Here is an 18,529-nt window from a genome sequence, read left to right as displayed (position 1 = left end):
GTAATGTAATTTTGGGGGGGGGGGAAAGTTTTATCTAATTATAAATGGCAAAATTACTATTCCATAAACAAGTTGTACATATACAATATTACACATATTTCTATTCAAAATATTAGAAAATGTTATGAAATACTACTTGGACAGTTGAATTACTGAAATAAATTAACTTTTCCACGACATTCTAATTTATTGAGATGCACCTGTAGAGCATGAATTAATATTCTAAATTTATGGTAAATAGGTTTATCATTAACTATTAACCAACATTTAGTCCTAAACTAGCTACTAACTAGAGAGAAAGCTTAATCCCAGCTTACCCAAGTTTTTGTTTTATTTTATAAATGCTGTCTATTTAATTGTTGCAGAAATTGCAGGCTTCATATCAAATTAATATAAAATATAAAATATATAGCTTGAATTTCTGAGGCTGATGATCAACATTTTACTGACCATTTAAAAAAATGCATTTATTAATGCTTCAGGCACTACAGTATTTAATACCATCTTCATGGAAAGCTCTGCATGTGTGTTTGTGCTCATTTAAAACAACTTTAAATTTAAGTGACGTGGCTTACCTGTGGTCCCAGTAGGCTTGTTTAAAGCTGTCATAATCTGGGAGGTCAAAGTCATCAGCCTCCCAGGTGCACTGATCATACGGCAAATCTCTCCACTTAATCAGGTAGTGTACATCTCCATCCTTATCAAAACTTAAATTTACACAACACAGTCTTAAAGCATATAATTATATCATAATTTTCTGCATGAAAAGTATGTTGTCTGAAGTATCGCATTAGCACTAGTAACTGTGGTCCACCATACCTGTGGTTGAGGAGCCGGTGAATGATCATCCACTCCGGCTTGATGCCGTAACGGTAGAATCGTTCCTCCATGGCTGCATACTGAGGGTCTTTGCTCCTCCTCTTCTCACTGTTAAGTTCCTCCTCCCCAGAGCCATAGTCGTATGGTGGTGGTTCGTCCATGTCGTTCTTCCGCTGGTAGTTACGGTACATTACTGAGTGATATAGCTCCAACTGCATCAAGGGAAAAAAACAGAGATCAGAGATAAAGGAACAAGCCAAAAGAACATGCATGATTTAATGATTTAATGAAGCTGGCTCTGTGTAGGTAATGTGGGAATCCCACCTGTAGTTCGCTGACCCAGGAGCAGTGCCAGTAGGACAGCCCAGCCCATTTCACAAACAGCTGCCTCTCTGGACGACCCTTCAGGGGCATTTTGGCCAAACCATCCACCTTCTCTCCATCTCGCCCAAAGGGAACCTCAGGTGGTAGAGGAGGATCGCTCCACGCCCAGTGCAGAATCTTCTGGACTTTGCCTTTTAGCGGTGGACACTAGAGAAAATATGGATGCACAATAGGGCTGCACGATTAATCACATGCGATATTTAACGCGCATCTTGTCAGTAAAGCCGGTTCTGTAATCAGCGGTAAATCTCCATCACCTGCGGGCTTTCACATTGAGCAGTCCATATTCGCGTGATTTTTTGCGCAGCTCCTCAGTGAACAACGGCTCTGTGTAGTTAATGCTGCTCAACGTGAAAGCCCGCAGGTGATGGAGATTTACCGCTGATTACAGAACCGGCTTTCTGACAAGATGCGCGTTAAATATCGCATGCGATTAATCGTGCAGCCCTAATGCACAATGTTCAAAACAATACATGCCTTTATTTGGGCTTTAATAGTTTGATTTCAGCCAGGTTTAAAATGTCATGAAAGTGCTTTTTCATAAAACTGCATTAAATTGATCTAAATTCATCAAAGTAAATTCCTATTCATCAAAGAATCCATATAAAATGTATCATGGTTCCCATAAAAACATTAAGCAGCATAACTGTTTTCAACTTTGATAATTATAAGAAATGTTTCTTGAGCACCAAATCAGCATCAAATGATTTCTGAAGGATCATGTGACGCTGAAGACTAGAGCTGTTGAATGTTCAGCTTTGCCATCAATGGAATAAATTACATTTTAAAATATGTTAAAATAGAACTTTTAAATTCTAATAATATTTCACAATATAACTGTACTTTTGGTTAAATAATAGAGCCTTAATGAGCATTAAAATGTCTTTTACAAGTTTTGTATTATTTTCAGCTATTTTAAAAACTCTTCAGAATGATTTTAACTGAACCGACCCATGCAGACGTTTCTCACCATGCATCGTGGACACAGCCATTCTCCATTGGGAATTTCAGGAAGTGGTGGGTTGAGACAGTGGATGTGGTAGGAGGAAGGGCAGGTGTCACAGCACAGCAGCTCTCCTCCGTCCTTACACACTCTGCAGAACTCCATGTGGTCATCTTCCTCCTCACCAGCAACCTCGTCTTCCTCCTCCTCATCATCTTTGGCCTCCCACTGAATGCCTTCTTTTTCCTGAGAGATGAGGCAGTGAACTGTCAGTCTGAATAGCACAGGTTCTGTGGTGTTGAATATACTAGAATGTATTTTTTTGCAAGTATATGCTTGTGGTGAAGCAAGGAGGGATTTCCTCACGCAGTGGGGGCAGCTCCATTTGCCCTCAGGGGCTTTCTCCAGTTCTGGATCCAGACACACCAGGTGATATGCTCTGGGACAGGTGTCACATAGAATGATCTCTCCTCCCTGCTGACAAACCTCACAGTAATCTTGATGGTCTGTCTCGTAGCCGTCTCCATCCTCTCCTACATTGACAATAGAGTTTAAAGAGAAACCTAAACGGTTTACTGAACAGAAGTACTGTGCAATTTTAATACAAAACTTCACAATTTTAACAACAATATTTCAATACATCAGTATCTCTAAAAGTAATTTTATTTAGCAAGGACACATTAAATTGATTCTGTTATTTTGAACGTTCTATTCATCAAAGAATCCTTGAAAGAATGTACCATGGTTGACAAAAATATTAAGCAGCACAGCTGTTTTCAACTGTGATAGATAATCAGCATATTAGAATGATTTCTGAAGGATCATGTGACACTGAAGACTGTAGTAATGGCTATAATAATATATAATAAAAATATTAATAGAAACTATAATAGTTCAATACTAAAATAACTGTTGTGAAGGGTAGTGCAATAATATAATAATAATAGTAGTAAATTTACTTTTTCTTTTTTTTCGTCCTTGGCGGGCTGACTTCTTTTTGGGTGCCGCTGAACTGTCTGAGCGTACAGAGGCACTGTGAATGCTGATGTCATCAAAGTCTGAAAAGTCATCCAGGAAATCCTCCTCGCTCTGAGTAATAAGACAGTTTATGCAAAAGGCACAATAAGTCTTCATCAAAAATGAAAAGGTCATAACTTGGAAAACAACTTCAATAATAACCCAATAAAACTGGGTGGAACAAGAACAATGGGAAAGTATATCTATACAAATGATCCATGAATTGTTCTGGGAAGTGGAAAAGCTAAACAATTATTCGATTCTCTCTCAATTGAAAAGCTATGGGGCATCTTTCCATGTGATACACATTAAGCCCTAGAAAGATTTCAGTGAAAGCATGTTCTCACCGAAGAGCCTTTTTTCCTTTTTCCACCCTGGCCTGCTTTCGATTTGGACTTCTTCTGTTTCCCTTTCTTTTTTGTTTCTTTCACTGGCTTACTTTTTTTTTTAGCACCAGGCCCTGCAATGCAGTCCAGATGAGATAAACAAAACAGAAATGTTTTTTGTGAGATCTGAGAACAATACTCCTTTCTTCAGACATACATAAAACACATTCTACGTTTGCAAATCTGTATTTTGTAAAGAAGCTAGTTACATATGCCCACTTAAAGCTAAAGTATAAAACATTTTGATGTTAAAATATTTCCTATAATATGAAATTGCACACTTTGAAGTTTGAAAGTTACACTAAAAGCATTTTTGAGAGTGAAAAACCAAACACATTTGAATAAAGAACTGCCAGCAGCCAATCATTAATCATGTTACATGCAGTATGTAAACAATGTGAAAACCTACACTAACTGCTTTGGAAATCCGATCCTAGATATAAACCCCTATATAAGATCAACAAAAAGAACATTACGTTACCCTTTCCCTCTTTGGTTTTGGCTTTTTTGATTGGGCCAGATGGTGAGATCTGTTGGATACTTCTAATACAGATGGGCGGAGCCACATTGACAGTTTCCACAGCAGCAGCTACAGCAGCCGCTACAGCAGTTGCAGAGGTGCCTTTGAAAGGGTTGTTTGCACTGAACTCTCTCCACTTTGCTCCAAGCACCGTCATCATTTTTGACATGGGGATCTTGGGGTTCTTCTTGGCAATGAGAGGTCTAACCACAGAAAAAAGAGATTTGTGACCAATTTTAAAGCAATAAGCTACGAGAGGCCATGCATTGTGGTGATTTTACCTCAAGTACTGAATGTTCTCAGGCACTATGAATCAGAAATCGGAAGTATATACTAAAAGAGTCTCTATCACATCAAATATTACACTGGTTACAGTAGACATGCATGGTGTGGGTCTGACAGTACATCTTGTTTCAATGCCTGTTATTAGAAAACCTGTCATCATAATGTCATTAATTCATACAGGCATGAGCATTTGCCAGAAGGAATGTTTTAAAATAGAACAAGACATCTTGACAGCAGGGCAATAGAATGTCCATGCAGAAGAAAAACTGAAATCCTACCTAAGAAACTGGCTGAAGGCTTTGTAGTTGGTTATGGTTTTATAGTCGTCCTCTGAGAAGACATACTGCACATCTTCAAGACCCCACTCTTGCATCAGCTGACTGGATGACTTTGGCTCCTGGTGTCACATGAGAAATTGTTATTCATTTATTCTCTCGGCTAATAGAGCATAATAGAACTTTTCTAAGTGAGAACCTTTAAGTTTCCATCATCGTCATCATCGTCGTCCTCATCATCATCTTTCTTTCGCTGTTTTGTTTTCCTCTCCTTCTTCTGTTTGGGCTTTTTCTTTTTCTTCTTCAGGGAGCTGAAGGTGCTGCTCTCACTTCCTGACCTGTGACCATGATCCTCTCTGTCTAACATGTCATCTAGCCCACTAGGAAGCCCCTGTGAGCACAGGCAGAGACATTATAGGAAAAGAAGATGAAGCACTCATGTAAAAATTAATGGGAGAATTGTAACGCTCAATATGGTGGCTGTAGGAATGAAAGTGCAGCCTTTCAGTAAAGAGCTAAACTCCTTTTTGGTGGAATCTGAACATACACATTAGATGGACCCAACTGAAAAATACCTTTCAGTTTTTTGCAAGATTTTAGCATGAAGCATAATTTATGGTACCATTAATGTCAGATTTTATTGCTGATTTTATGTTATTGAAACTTGATCATAACAAACAAATTTCCAAATTCATAGTAGCAAGTGTGTATTTATTTCCTTAATGGTAACCGAAATGGCTCGGGTTACTCAACGTAACCTTGGTTCCCTGAAAGGAGGGAACTAGACATTGTGTAATCTCTAGGGGAAATCCCTTTCTCCAAACTTTCCTAAAGCCTCAACGTATCACACTATTGCATTGCAATAGCCAATGGCGTTCGAGCGCTGCTACTACAGATAGGAATATGGTATTACAGAAGCATCCTAACTAAAAAAAATAAAAATACTAAAAACTCTTTAACCCCACGGAGTCCTAACTTCAACCTTTTGGAATCCAACTCTAAAAACACATTACATTCGCCCTTTTAATGAATGGCATTACATATATTAATTATATAAGCCAAAGAGAAGTGACATTTGATGGTGGAGAGACTTTTGGATGATGTGTTGTGCTCTGATGATAAAATACTTGTAAATAATTACAGACTCCCACTACACATGATTTTTCAGGTAGTTGTGCCAAGATGTGCCTCACAGGACCACAGTGCTACATATAGACAGACATATAATCCTATAAATAAAGAAATATATACATATAGGATATATACAGTATATAGTCAACCAATTGCGACCAATGTTACAGAGACCAATGCACCATCATGGAGCATTATTACCAGTCATTCTGCAAGTTAAAAGTATGCAGTTGTTTCTCCATTTTGGTTTTATGTTTACCTCAGCAGATGGTTGCGCATGGTTGGTTGTTTGGTAACAGGCCTGACAGTTGAATATCGAACTCGATGGAGCAGTTTAAGATTTCTTAAACTAAGCATAAGATAAAATTTTGTAAGATAAGAATCCTAAATCAAGTTAAGATTTGCTTATGTAATACAAATTTGTGAAAAATCCATAATTATCATATCTTAAGACCTAAGATAGGAAGTTTATCTAATATACCCCCTTGTACTGTAAAATAAAAAAGATTATTTAAATATTATGATTACTGTTATATTTAACACCAACAATAATAATATGATGTAATTAATACTATACTCATTTCCCCATTCATAGAAAAAACAGCCTGGTAGTGTTACCTAGATAGTCACCAAGTGAACTGACTTGTCCTAAAGAGACTTTTGTGCTGACCTGTCAAAAATAGTGCACAATTTCAGTTTTTAGAAGCAAAAGCAAATATAACTCTACTTGTAGGAGGCATGAAACGGAGTTCCTTCTAATTGGGTAAGACCTCCCATCCACAGAATTTAAATAAAAACAGGCTTTTACTATGGCCTAACTATTGATTAATGTAAAATCAACTCCACATTTTCAATAAAGGAAAAACCAGATCATTATGACACTATTATTAGTAACATCTGGAAGCAGGGAAACCGATCAAAATTATCATACTGCTAGGGAACACACATATTTCAGTGGGTGAATTACACTGTCTGTGTGTGTGTGTGTGTGTGTTTGTGTGTGTATGATTGGAGAAAGCCTTTTGCTGTGTTGCAGCTGTGCACTGGCTGGCAGACGTCTCTCCGGCGCAGGGTAGGCCAGCACTGCCGCAGAGTGAACAAGCTCCACCGGCAGCAGTTCTGAGCTGCCATGGAAACCAAACTGTGCAGTGTTGGAGGTGGGGGGTGTAGGGGGAGCTCTCTCTACTGCAGCAGCCAATGGAACAGCGCCATCCAATCAGATGCGTTTGCATAACGAGCTTGTTATGGAGAGTCCCCATGGTTGCAGTGCCTGTGTTCTAGGGCCCGTCTAGACAAATCTCAATCATGTACATGGGGGAGGGAGAAAGTGAGAGAGGAAGGAGAGGGAGTGAAAAGGGAGGGGTGCTCATGCAAGAGGCAATGAGTAGAACCGCTAAAGAGCTTCACAGCTGGAGCTAAAAGGTCTCCCAAAATCCAAACCACAATTTTCTGACAATGAACCTCAAAAGGCAAAAATATCCGATGTAAATAATGTGTGGTTTTCAGGCTGACACATCGAAAATGCAGTAATTAGGGAGAGTTTGGCTAAAAATGACAATTTTGTCATCATTTACTTACCTTCGTGTTGTTACAAACCTGTTTGAGTTTCTTCTGTGGAACACAAAATATAAGTTTTAGGCAGATTATCATTTCCATGCATAAGATATCATTGGTTCTTTTGTCTTGTGACCATTCACAATACATTTTAATGTTAAATCTAATTGGATGCAAATTAGTTTTGTGACCTACCGTGGATTATTACAATTTCAGGCTTTTCCACACACATAGTTATTGTATTGCTTTACAAGTTGGAAATAGCAAATGAGTTAAATACAACTTCTTTATTAATTAATCTTATTTTCTAGTACAAATATCTAAACATACATAAAACAATAAATATTTTCTGAAGTAATATCACATTATACATTATGTTTTCAGAGAAAATATCTTGAATTGAGCTTATTTTCCGCTTGCCATTTTTTGGTAACACTTTACAAATAAGGTCCCATTAGTTAATGTTAGTGAATGCATTAACTAACAATCTGTAATGCATTTGTAATTTATAAATGGTTTAGAAGTATTTTTTATTGTTAATTAATGTTAACTAAAGTTAACTAACAGTACTTATTTTAATATGTTACCTTTTTTCTTCTTTAAACATAAAACTAACCAAATTTATTTAGGTTTATGCTTTTGCTATAAATGTTTTACTATCTTCTGACTGACATTTCAATATTTTGTCTAGAAAACAACACAATATTAATACTAACATTTTACAAAATTGTAAGACTTTTTATTTTGCAGTGCAAAATAGATATTTTATGCTACTTTTTGTAGTTTGACAGCCCCAGTAACTATTCACTTTTTTAGAATGTATGGAGAAAAAAGCAGCGTGAAGTCTCTGCCTCAGAAGAAAGCCAGTCATTCGAGTTTGGAACCACATGGAACCACATGAGAGTAAGAAAATGATGAAAGAATCTGCATTTTTGGGTGAACTATGCCTTTAAATGCTGCATTTTCTGTGGGAAAGAACTGCAAAACAGTGTCAGGTATCTTTAGGATCTTTTTTCCCCAAAACATCCTCAACATCTTCAACACACCAGACCAGAAAAAAAAAACGCTCATTTGTACTACTGAAATGTCACTTATCATTGTTTACATCTGACAAAGCACCAATTCTCACTCTCCCGTTACAATCTCTAGACTCTCCACAGTCTATCAGGCTCCGGCGCAGGTGGCCGGCTTTGGCGAGCTAAGCTGTTAGACTTACGGACAGCAGAAGGGCAGGCGGCGGTTTTGACCCGCATTGATTTGAGCCCGTGTCTGACACAGCACTGCAGGGAGAGCATGACTGACACCAAGCAGGGCTCTTAGCTGCTGAGGGGAGACCTCTCTGCCCTCTCCACGGCACATTTACCACCGCTGAGAAGGAGGGAGGGTTGCTTGAGAGAAAGGCTGAATCTGTGCAAGGAGGCAGATAAAGTGAGAGTGGGCTAGGGAGGAGAAAGAGTGGAATCCCTCTCATTATCTCAATGGCAAATACAGTCAGCTGGGGGGACTGTGACCGACTGACCTGTCAAATGTTTTATCTCTCGCTAAAAATACGACAAAATACACCTAGGTCAGGCAAGTTGTTTCATACTGATCATTCAACTCATAGGAGCAGCATTTATGCCACGGCCTTGCAGACAAAAGCACACCTGGCCTTTTTTTATGTTTTTTTATGAGTACTGTGATGTAAAGTAGGCTGAAGTCAGATCAGGGCGCTACTTGTTGTGTGGATGGTCTAATGTCAGCCTAACTTTTCTGGGAGGGAGCCCTGAAAATATTTTTAATAGGACAGTGGAACACAAAAGAAGATATATTTAAAAAATACATTTAAAAGTGAGTTTTTTTTATCCACACAATGAAAATCAATGGTGTTCTGTGTTATTTTGGACCCCACTGATTTTCATTGTCTGGACAGTTATCAAAACATCTTCCTTTACATTCCACAGACAAAAGTCAGTCTTATGTGTTTGGAACAACAAGAGTGAGTAGCGATGACATAATTTTCATTTTTGCATGAATTATCCCTTTTAGTGTGTGTTAAATTGGAACTGTTTCAATTTTTCCCCGTTCATAAAAAAAATTAAAACAAAAACAAAAAACATTGGAAGTTTCAGTAATGATAAGTTGAGCAAACAAGTAGTATCTGACTGTTTTCACATCAGAAATCTGGTGACACATTTACAGTAAATGATCACGACGCTGATAAAAAAAACAAAGATTCTAGAAATGCTAGAAATGCACATTTAGCCTAACAAATCTATGCCACATGAAAATAACTTACATTCTGATGATGTGATGACGACATCTATTTCAGCCACACTTCAATCAATTAGATAGCAATTAAAAGGCTCCTTACCTCCTTCTTCTTCTTTTTCTTAACTTTGGGTTCCTTTCCTTCCATTATCTTGCTGGGTTTCTTCTTTTTATGTTGTTTAACCGAATCATCCTCAGAGAAGAACCTCTCTAAGGGTGTCAGGGGAACACTCCTCCGACGTTCACCTTCCTCATCCTCATCTGAGAAATAACACAAGAGGTTCACACTTATGGGATTCATGCATACACTGCACCACCCCCAACTATCTATCTATCTATCTATCTATCTACAGTTAGGTCCATATATATTTGGACTGAATAGGCTACAATGGTAGCCATGGTAGTAAGATTCCATTTAAGTAAATAAATGTATTCATTTACTATTTGTTTATTTATTTATTTGACATATTTACAGGTTAATGTGGTATATTGATGGTATTAGATGGTAATATTATTGTAGTTAGATCATGGTATATTTCCAAAAACAACATTGTATAGTTTATTAAAATGTGACGTTACATGTAAAATTTATGAATGATTATATTAAATGACCGATAACATGGTAAATTGCTACTATGATGTGAATCCAACAAAAACATGGTATTGTCATGGTGCATGTACCAAAATGTTGTACTCTTTTCTTTTCTTTTTTTTATAAAAAAATTAGGATTTTTTTTCTAAAAGCCTAAAAGGCTTATCAGTTAAATATATAATTATTATATAATTAAACAATTGTAATTATTTATTATATTAAAAAAAATGTTTTTTTTTAGATTTTGTATATATACATACACTTAGGTCCATATATATTTGGACACTGACACAATTTTTATATTTTTGGCTCTGTATGCCACCAGAATAGAATTAAAATGAAACAATCAAGATGAAATTGTAGGGCAGACTTTAAAGGGATAGTTCACCCAAAAATGAAAATTCTGTCATTAATTACTCGCCCTCATGTCATTCTAAACCCATAAGACCTCCGTTCATCTTCGGAACACAAATTAAGATATTTTTGATGAGTTCTGAGAGCTCTCTGTCCCTCCCATAGACAGCAATGTAATTAACACGATCAACGTCCAGAAACGTAGCAAGGAGATCGGTAAAATATTCCATGTGACATCAGGGGTTCAACCGTGGCTGCGCCACGCGGATACGTTGTTTTCATAAATAAACTCATGGACATCACCAAAGACCGGGTTTCCTCCTCTGTGATGCTTTGCCAGGCCTTTAATGCAGCTGACTTCAGTTGTTGTTTGTTTGTGGGCATTTCTGCCTTTAGTTTTGTCTTCAGCAAGTGAAATGCATGCTCAATCGGGTTGAAATCGGGAGATTGACTTGGCCATTACAGAATATTCAATTTTTTACCATCAAAAACTCCTGGGTTGCTTTTGCAGTAAATTTGAGGTAATTTCCACTTGTACTATAAAGTGCCGTCCAAACAACTTTGCTGCATTTGACTGAATCTGAGCAGAGAGTAAATCCATATACACTTCAGAATTCATCCGGCTGCTTCGGTCTTCTGTCACGTCATCAATAACACCAGTAACCCAGTGCCACTGGAAGCCATGCATGCTCATGCCATCACACTGCTCCACCATGTTTCACAGATGATGTTGTATGCTTTGGATCATGAGCTGTTCCAAACCTTCATACTTTTTTCTTCCCATCATTCTGGTACAGGTTGATCTTGATTTCAGCTGTCCAAGGAATGCTTTTCCAGAAGTGGTCTGGCTTTTTTTAGATGTTTTTTTTTGGCAAAGTCTAATAATCTGGCCTTGTTTGCACCTTGTAGTGAACCCTCTGTATTTGCTCTCGTGAAGTCTTCACTTGATAGTAGACTTTGACAGTGACACGCCTACTGTACCTCCTGGAGAGTGTTCTTCTCTTGGCTGGAATGTTGTGAAAGGGTTTTTCTTTACCATAGAGAGGATCCTCCGATCATCCACCGGGCCTTTTTATGTTGCCAGTGCATTCTTTGTTTCTCAGAATGTACCAAACTGTTGATTTGGCCACTCTGAATGTTCCTGCTATCTCTCTGATGGATTTGTTTTGTTTTTGAAGCCTAACAATTGTCTGTTTCACTTGTATGGAGAGATCCTTTGACCACATGATGTGGGTTCATATCAACAGACTGCTCCACCATGTTTCACAGATGATGTGTGTGCTTTGATCATGAGCTTTTCCAAGCTTTCTCCAGACTTCTTTCTTCCTGTCATTTTGGTACAGCTTGATGTTAATTTCAGTCATCCAACGAATGCTTTTCCAGGAGTGCTCTGGCTTTTTTAGATGTTTTTTGTCAAAGTCTAGTCTGGCCTTGTTTGCAGCTTGTGGTGAAGCCTCTGTGTTTGCTCTGGTGAAGTCTTCTCTTGATTGTAGACTTTGACAGAGACACGTCTGCCTCCTGGAGAGTGCTCTTCTCTTGGCTGGATGTTGTGAAAGGGTTTTTCTTTACCATAGAGAGGATCCTCCGATCATCCACCGGGCCTTTTTATGTTGCCAGTGCATTCTTTGTTTCTCAGAATGTACCAAACTGTTGATTTGGCCACTCTGAATGTTCCTGCTATCTCTCTGATGGATTTGTTTTGTTTTTGAAGCCTAACAATTGTCTGTTTCACTTGTATGGAGAGATCCTTTGACCACATGATGTGGGTTCATATCAACAGCTTCCAAATGCAAATGGCACACTTAAGAGTCAACTCCAGACCTTTTACCTGCTTAATTGATGTAGAAATAACGAAAGTTATAAAACATAAAACAGCTTTTGAGTCAACTGTCCAAATACTTATGGTCTCTTGAAAAAGGGGTGAGGTACTTATTAAAGAGCTGTAATTCCTTAATCTTAAACTTTCCTCCAATTTTGATGCGAATACTCTCAAATTAAAGATCAGAGTGTGCACCTATCTTCTATCTCTTTCTGTCTGTTCTGCTGGGTTTGCCTGTAAAGAGAAGTCTCCTTCACTCCATTAGATGAAAAGCAAAGATTTTTGTTGACACACTGATAGGGGAGCGAAAGGAGAGAGGTGAGGTCTCTGCCACCAGCTGAACTGTGAATCTCTCACTGTAAACAAAAAACTACTGTCTGGCAGCGCATATTCACTGTAACACTTCAATGATGCCACGCTGTCAAAAAGGCTAAGCGCAAGGGAAAAAAAGACATCAGGAAGGCATCGTCTGCAAACCGGAGCACTACGGTGCAACTCCTGCCGCCTGTCTATCATCAGCTCAGACGGCGGCCTATGAAATATGCAGCGCGTGTGGTGGAGTCAATCAGCTAAAGTCCTGTCCCGCGGCCCACCACGCCCCGTGGGATCTGCCGGAGATGGGGCTTTCCCAGCCTCTTGGATGCTATCCTCGAAATCCACTTAACCTTCATTTAGCTGCCACTGTTTGAGGACTTCAGCTCTGGTGAGAGCAGCCCCTGCACGGTTCAAGCCTCGCTTGCAGCCCTATAGGGCATTTTGGGTATTTACTCAAGTAAAATACAGAGCTCCCCATCTCTCTGTCAGCCGCTGGGAGGTTTTTTCTTATTTCAATCTTCTGCCGCACATTCGCATTGCAGTTGCCTGCGAGATGACGGATATTTAGGGCAGTGCGTCTGCAGTACATCTCACAGGGAGGCTCTTTCATGTCGGCAGAATATGTCTGCTGCCTGCCAGGCGCATCAAGCTCACATCTCGTCTTCATTCATGTCTCACTTACAGTCATGGTGATGCAACACAGCACTCTTGAAGTGAGGATATCTGCCAAAGGTTTTACATTGTCAACTTACTTTTAAGCTTTTTAGATTTTGTCATTATGAAGATTCATATTTTTAGTCTATATATGAATAGTTTGAAGTATATGTATTTTTTAATATTAAGGCACTTTATCCTGTTCTTGGTGAAATTTCATATTTTTATTCAGTATATGCATACTAATAAGCTGAAGTGTATATATATTTTTTTCAATCCAATCCAATTCCAATTTAATATGCAAAGAAAATGTATGAATAATAAATCATCTGTAGCCTGATTTCCCCAAAACTGTAGCTCTATTTTTGCATCCCAGACTCGCTGTAATAGGCAGTCACGTTTTGTGCCATGTTCCCGAGTAAGCAGAGCCTCAGCCAGGAATCGCCAGGTGCTTAAAAGCTGTGCTGCTGCCATTCGCTACTGGTAGCGGGCCTAAAAATCTCCCAACTGCAGCCCCACATTTGTGTGTCAGCTAGGCACGGACATTAGGGTAACTTTGACCTTGCAACAAGGGCTGGGTCAGTGCCGCACTCCATTAGAGATGGGATTCACGGCCGGTCTCGCTGTTAGGAAGAGGAACGTTTACAGGAAAACGCATTAGCTGTTTGACAGACTGCGTATGTTAATAATGCCCCCACCGTTAATGTGATGAGACAGCATGGTTGGAGCACCCCCTCATTGAGACCTTCAAGTTTTATAGGCCGTGTCTAACTTTCTGAAGACTATATCCATTCTCAAGGTCCCAAGGCTGATTCACAAACCTTTGCTCTGCTTTGCAAAGAGATACAGCGGCAAACATTGCAAGTACACAAGCAAAGTAGTCTAAAATGAATGTCCTAATAACCTATAAAACAAGAACAAAGCCACTGTAATTGAGTTTAGATGCTATAATTATTTTATTCCAGCATGCATATGCTACACTGCAGTAATTTGTTGGTAAAATTTGCAAGATGTTTGAATTTGACACACAGTGTGGAGTCTGATGCAAAGACTGATGACACATAGGCATAAGCATGTGATGCAACAATGATTTACACGCACGCACAAACTCTAGCAAAGACGAAGGGGTGTCAGCTTTCACAGTGCAGCTTCCAAAAATAGCCCCCACTGAACAGAGCAGCTCATGATAATCTTTCAGTTTCAAAGATAAGACTATGTAAAAGAAAACCAGACTTCGAATGGTGGAAATCAAGAAGGGGGCAGAAAACACTCAAATGACTTTGGCTCAGCTTCACCCTAATGCGTCCTAATGAGGATCCACATAAAAAGAAACTCTTGCTAGCATTGTTGGATTATGAAACGGCACTAACAAGAACAGGGCAGAAAATATAGAATGTTTTTCATTATGACTATGATAATTATTTTCTTTTAAGAATGACTTAAAGGGATAGTCCACCAAGACCATACTATCATTTACTCGTCCTCATGTCGTTCCAAACCTGTACGAGTTTCTTTCTTTTGCAGACAAAATTTTAAAGAATTTTTTGAAGACATTTGTCAATATAATTCAAGTCAGTGAGGTCCATAACAACATTTTTATTCCATGGACAAAACACTGAAACAGTTTTCAAAATATCTTATTTTTTTTGTGATTCACATTAAAATTATTAAGTTGTACAGTTTTCAAACGATGTAAGATTTAGTAAATTACAGAATTTAATTTGTGGGTAAACTATCCATTGAATCTGCTATTGATTTTGCAACACCTCTCTGGAGCCAATCCACTCCTTTGTTCCTGACAGGCACACAAGGAATATGGACTCATGTTGCAACAATTTAAAACTAACGGATTAAAATGTGCATATCTTAACAGAAGCGATGCACATCCATTAACCAAATCCAATGGAAGTGAAATAACATTAAAAACCATGCAATTATTGAGCATACCATTGAATTTTTTATCATGTTTCGTCTTAACATTTTTATAAATCATCTGTTTGTCTCTTTATATCTGCGGTTAGGGCATGCACTAGTGATCCCTTTATTGCTCCTGGCTGGGGGCAGCAGCCATGTGTTCTGCAGTGTTTGGATCATGCAGTGAACAGTCTTGATTGCAAATCTCACTTTGATATCCTACAATACAAACTGCATTCTTAATATACATCCTATTACTTTACTTATGCATGTTAGATTCACTATAATTAATTTAAAATATGCTTTTTCTTTACAGATAAGCTCAAGATGAACTGGATTGATTGTATGGGTATTATTATGCGGTGGTTCGCAATTAAATAACTTAATAGCTCATTTCACATCTTAAAAATTAGCTACATTTATTAATCTCACCAAAACATTCATCAACTAACTCGTTATAATTTCAGCAAAGGAACCAGTGATGATGTTCTGGCCTGCACTCAAAGCAATCACAGTGAATGGGACTAAACAGCATAACCCAAAATCCTGGCCAGTCCTGCACTGCATAGATTTCTCATTTTTAGCACATGCGGGGGCTAACTGTCTACACGGAAAGAGCACACTGGCTCATTAATTATTTCTCAATTATTAATTCTTCTGCATATTGCACATTATTTCAAATCGTTTACAGCCCTCAGCAGCATTCATCTCAGCCATGTTACCGCCTCGTAAAAAAAAGAAGGTAAGTACGCGATTGGGGTGCAAATGAGATACTCGTGCTCAGGTCTGTCACGTGATTAATTCACGACTAATTCAGAGGCAGCCTAGACTGGGCTGTGTGAGCGAAAAACTATAAACATATTGATTTTATTGAACCGAGGGCCGTGAATGTATACAAGGCATGCAGGCAGAACGGAGTCTTAACTACACAGGCTTCTCCATTACACCACTGAGAACCCAGCTCTCACAACCAATGGAGACCAATCTATCATTAAAAAAATAATAAGACTGATGAGATGCATGCCCTTCACCTACACAGGAAGCATAAACAGAGTGAAATCATAAGGATACAGTAGTCACCAGCAGCGATTAACCCGTTGATAAGGTTGGGTTTGGAGTTAACCTTGAATGCAAAGGGAAGCATAATAATTGTTTGAGAAAGATATATGCAGCATCAACATAAAGTGTCACTTTTCAACTACAATTTTCTGTAAAGCAGCTGATGCACAAAGCATCAGTTTCATACATTCATTTAAATTAAGCAAAGGCCCTTCTTTTAGCAAACACTCCACAGGTCTACACTTTAGAAAACATTTGATTGTAAAAGAAACCAAATGTAAAAATTGTAAACCTGCTAATCTACAGTACAACCACTCACTTACTAACTAAATAAATACATAATGTAAAAGATATTTCATTTTATTATAAATGAATGAAAATAAGTAAAAAGTATTTTTATAATTGTCTTTTAGTCATCTTGTAATTGATAACTAAATACTAAGGAGGACAATTCTGATCAACTCTATCAATATCAGTGCATTTTACAGCAACAAACACATTAATAATAAATCAAATAGGTTTGTATATTAATATCATACAATGTAATGCCACATACCTTTAGGAAGCCTAAAATATAAAATCACCAAACCTATCAAATCCTAGTTAAGTTCTGATAATCAGTTTTACTGTAAATTTAACAAACCTTTTGTAAGATACTATGAAGGCTGTCTTTGCTAAAGTATGTGCCCCTCAAACCAAACAGACCACAGAGGCAGTGGATCATTGTAGCTGATGTTTTCCTGTCACACGTGGCTCTATCAAGCACATGCACTACTTTTACAAGACAGTGACCACAGAGTAGCACTATCACCATCAGCTCTTTAATATCCCTTAGAGAAACACCTATAACACCTTTTCGGGAAACTGTTTGTTTAGATCGGTTCTAAACAATGTATAAATCCCCACAGCTCCGTCTTGCCTACTATTTTTACAACGAGACTGCAGCATTGCCATGCACCAGACTTTATATTAAAACAGTCCATCAGGTTTAGAAATCATTGTGCACAGTGGCTGCAATATCAGAGCAGCCTGACTGGGAAGGGAAAAAAAGACAGTGGGTGCATGCATAACTCATTTATATGCAAAGAAAAATGCGCATGTAAAAACAAACAGCCAGATGATGTTATACGAACAGCTACAGAGAACGATTTTATCTCAAAGAGAATCGCAAACAGATGGTCTGCCGGCGGACAGCCGCGCTTTAGTGACTCAAATACAGTCGGACAGTGTCCGGTGTGAGAAAAGAAGCTACTGAGACTATAATAAATCGCACGCGCGTCAAGCCCCTCTTCATCCGCATTCAACTAGGCGTAGCAGCGCAGTTGTGAAGGGCAGAACTCTCCCTCCCCTGTGACTCTTTACCCCCTCACCTGGCACATCGTCCTCAAAATCCACATCGTCTTGCCCCTCATCTTCATTGCTTAGCGATCCGGGCATCTTTACCGCATAACAAGAAAATCACATCCGAGATACAGGAATAAAGTCCTGAAACTTAACCCTCTGAATGCTCAGATTTTCAGCTTCAGAGGAGACGTCTACTGAAGGTGAGGCTAATTTTCTTTTAATATGCTCTCAATAAAATAAAAGATGGCTGCCTAGTTAAAAAAAATATTTCCCTTTCTCCCTCTTCTCTATCCAAATCCTCCAGCCTGAAAATAAGAAAGAGACAAAAATGGAACACACATGCCCAGATTGTGACGTCTGGTCGGTTGCCATGGCAATCCATCCCATAGTTTGCCGACACAACTAGTTAATGCTCTTCGCCTGGTCACCGGTTTAACTAGTAGTGAGAGCGACGGTGGTCGCATTGCCCTTTTCCCGCTCAAGTTCGAGGAATGTGAGGTTATACAGGGAGACGTACGGGAGAAAGTTCCCTCACAATCCCTTTCTGTCAGACGAGGGAAGAGCATAATAGGAGCTGGAAAAAGGATTTTGTTTTCCTGCTTTTTTATTTTTCAAATTTAGGTCGGACGAATTGAATATCCAAGGTCACGGCTGAACGTACATCTTTGACGACTTAGTTTAGAGATGTTTAAAAGGGACTTAAAGGTGCAGTTCACTCAGAAAACAATTGCCATTTACTCACCGTGTGTCCCACAGAAAAAGACTTACAGCCTCGGTCAACAGTCGCTTTCATTTAATTTTCTTGACATACACTGAAAGTACACGGTGACTGGGGCATTCTACCTCATTTTGGGCGAACTAAAGCATGGTGAAGCCAGGTTTGTTTTATTTAAATGAAACGCTATTCTTTTCGA

At 38.6% G+C, this 18,529-nt stretch overlaps 1 protein-coding gene across 4 annotated transcripts in view; it reads right to left on the bottom strand.

Annotated features, from left to right (window-relative positions):
• chd5 (chromodomain helicase DNA binding protein 5) overlaps window positions 1–17,934 on the bottom strand; it is a 41,489-nt gene extending 23,555 nt beyond the window's left edge. For all 4 annotated transcript variants that reach the window (XM_016489859.1, XM_016489862.1, XM_016489860.1 and 1 more), the window contains exons 1-12: window positions 17,642–17,934; window positions 9,668–9,825; window positions 4,829–5,020; window positions 4,633–4,751; window positions 4,031–4,272; window positions 3,511–3,623; window positions 3,106–3,235; window positions 2,513–2,679; window positions 2,174–2,392; window positions 1,144–1,350; window positions 820–1,031; window positions 576–707 (exon numbers count right to left, since the gene is read on the bottom strand). In XM_016489859.1, the coding sequence (XP_016345345.1) occupies window positions 576–707; window positions 820–1,031; window positions 1,144–1,350; window positions 2,174–2,392; window positions 2,513–2,679; window positions 3,106–3,235; window positions 3,511–3,623; window positions 4,031–4,272; window positions 4,633–4,751; window positions 4,829–5,020; window positions 9,668–9,825; window positions 17,642–17,708 (1,958 nt within the window). In that variant the 5' untranslated portion in view covers window positions 17,709–17,934. The remainder of the gene's footprint in view (window positions 1–575; window positions 708–819; window positions 1,032–1,143; window positions 1,351–2,173; window positions 2,393–2,512; window positions 2,680–3,105; window positions 3,236–3,510; window positions 3,624–4,030; window positions 4,273–4,632; window positions 4,752–4,828; window positions 5,021–9,667; window positions 9,826–17,641) is intronic.
• Between the last annotated feature and the right edge of the window lie 595 nt (window positions 17,935–18,529).

This window comes from Sinocyclocheilus anshuiensis, unplaced genomic scaffold, assembly GCF_001515605.1.
Source record: "Sinocyclocheilus anshuiensis isolate Anshui unplaced genomic scaffold, SAMN03320099.WGS_v1.1 scaffold1154, whole genome shotgun sequence".
Classification (NCBI taxonomy): Eukaryota; Metazoa; Chordata; class Actinopteri; order Cypriniformes; family Cyprinidae; genus Sinocyclocheilus; species Sinocyclocheilus anshuiensis.
The sequence above is the reverse complement of the archived record's forward strand: the minus strand, read 5'-3'. Positions and strand labels throughout refer to the sequence as shown.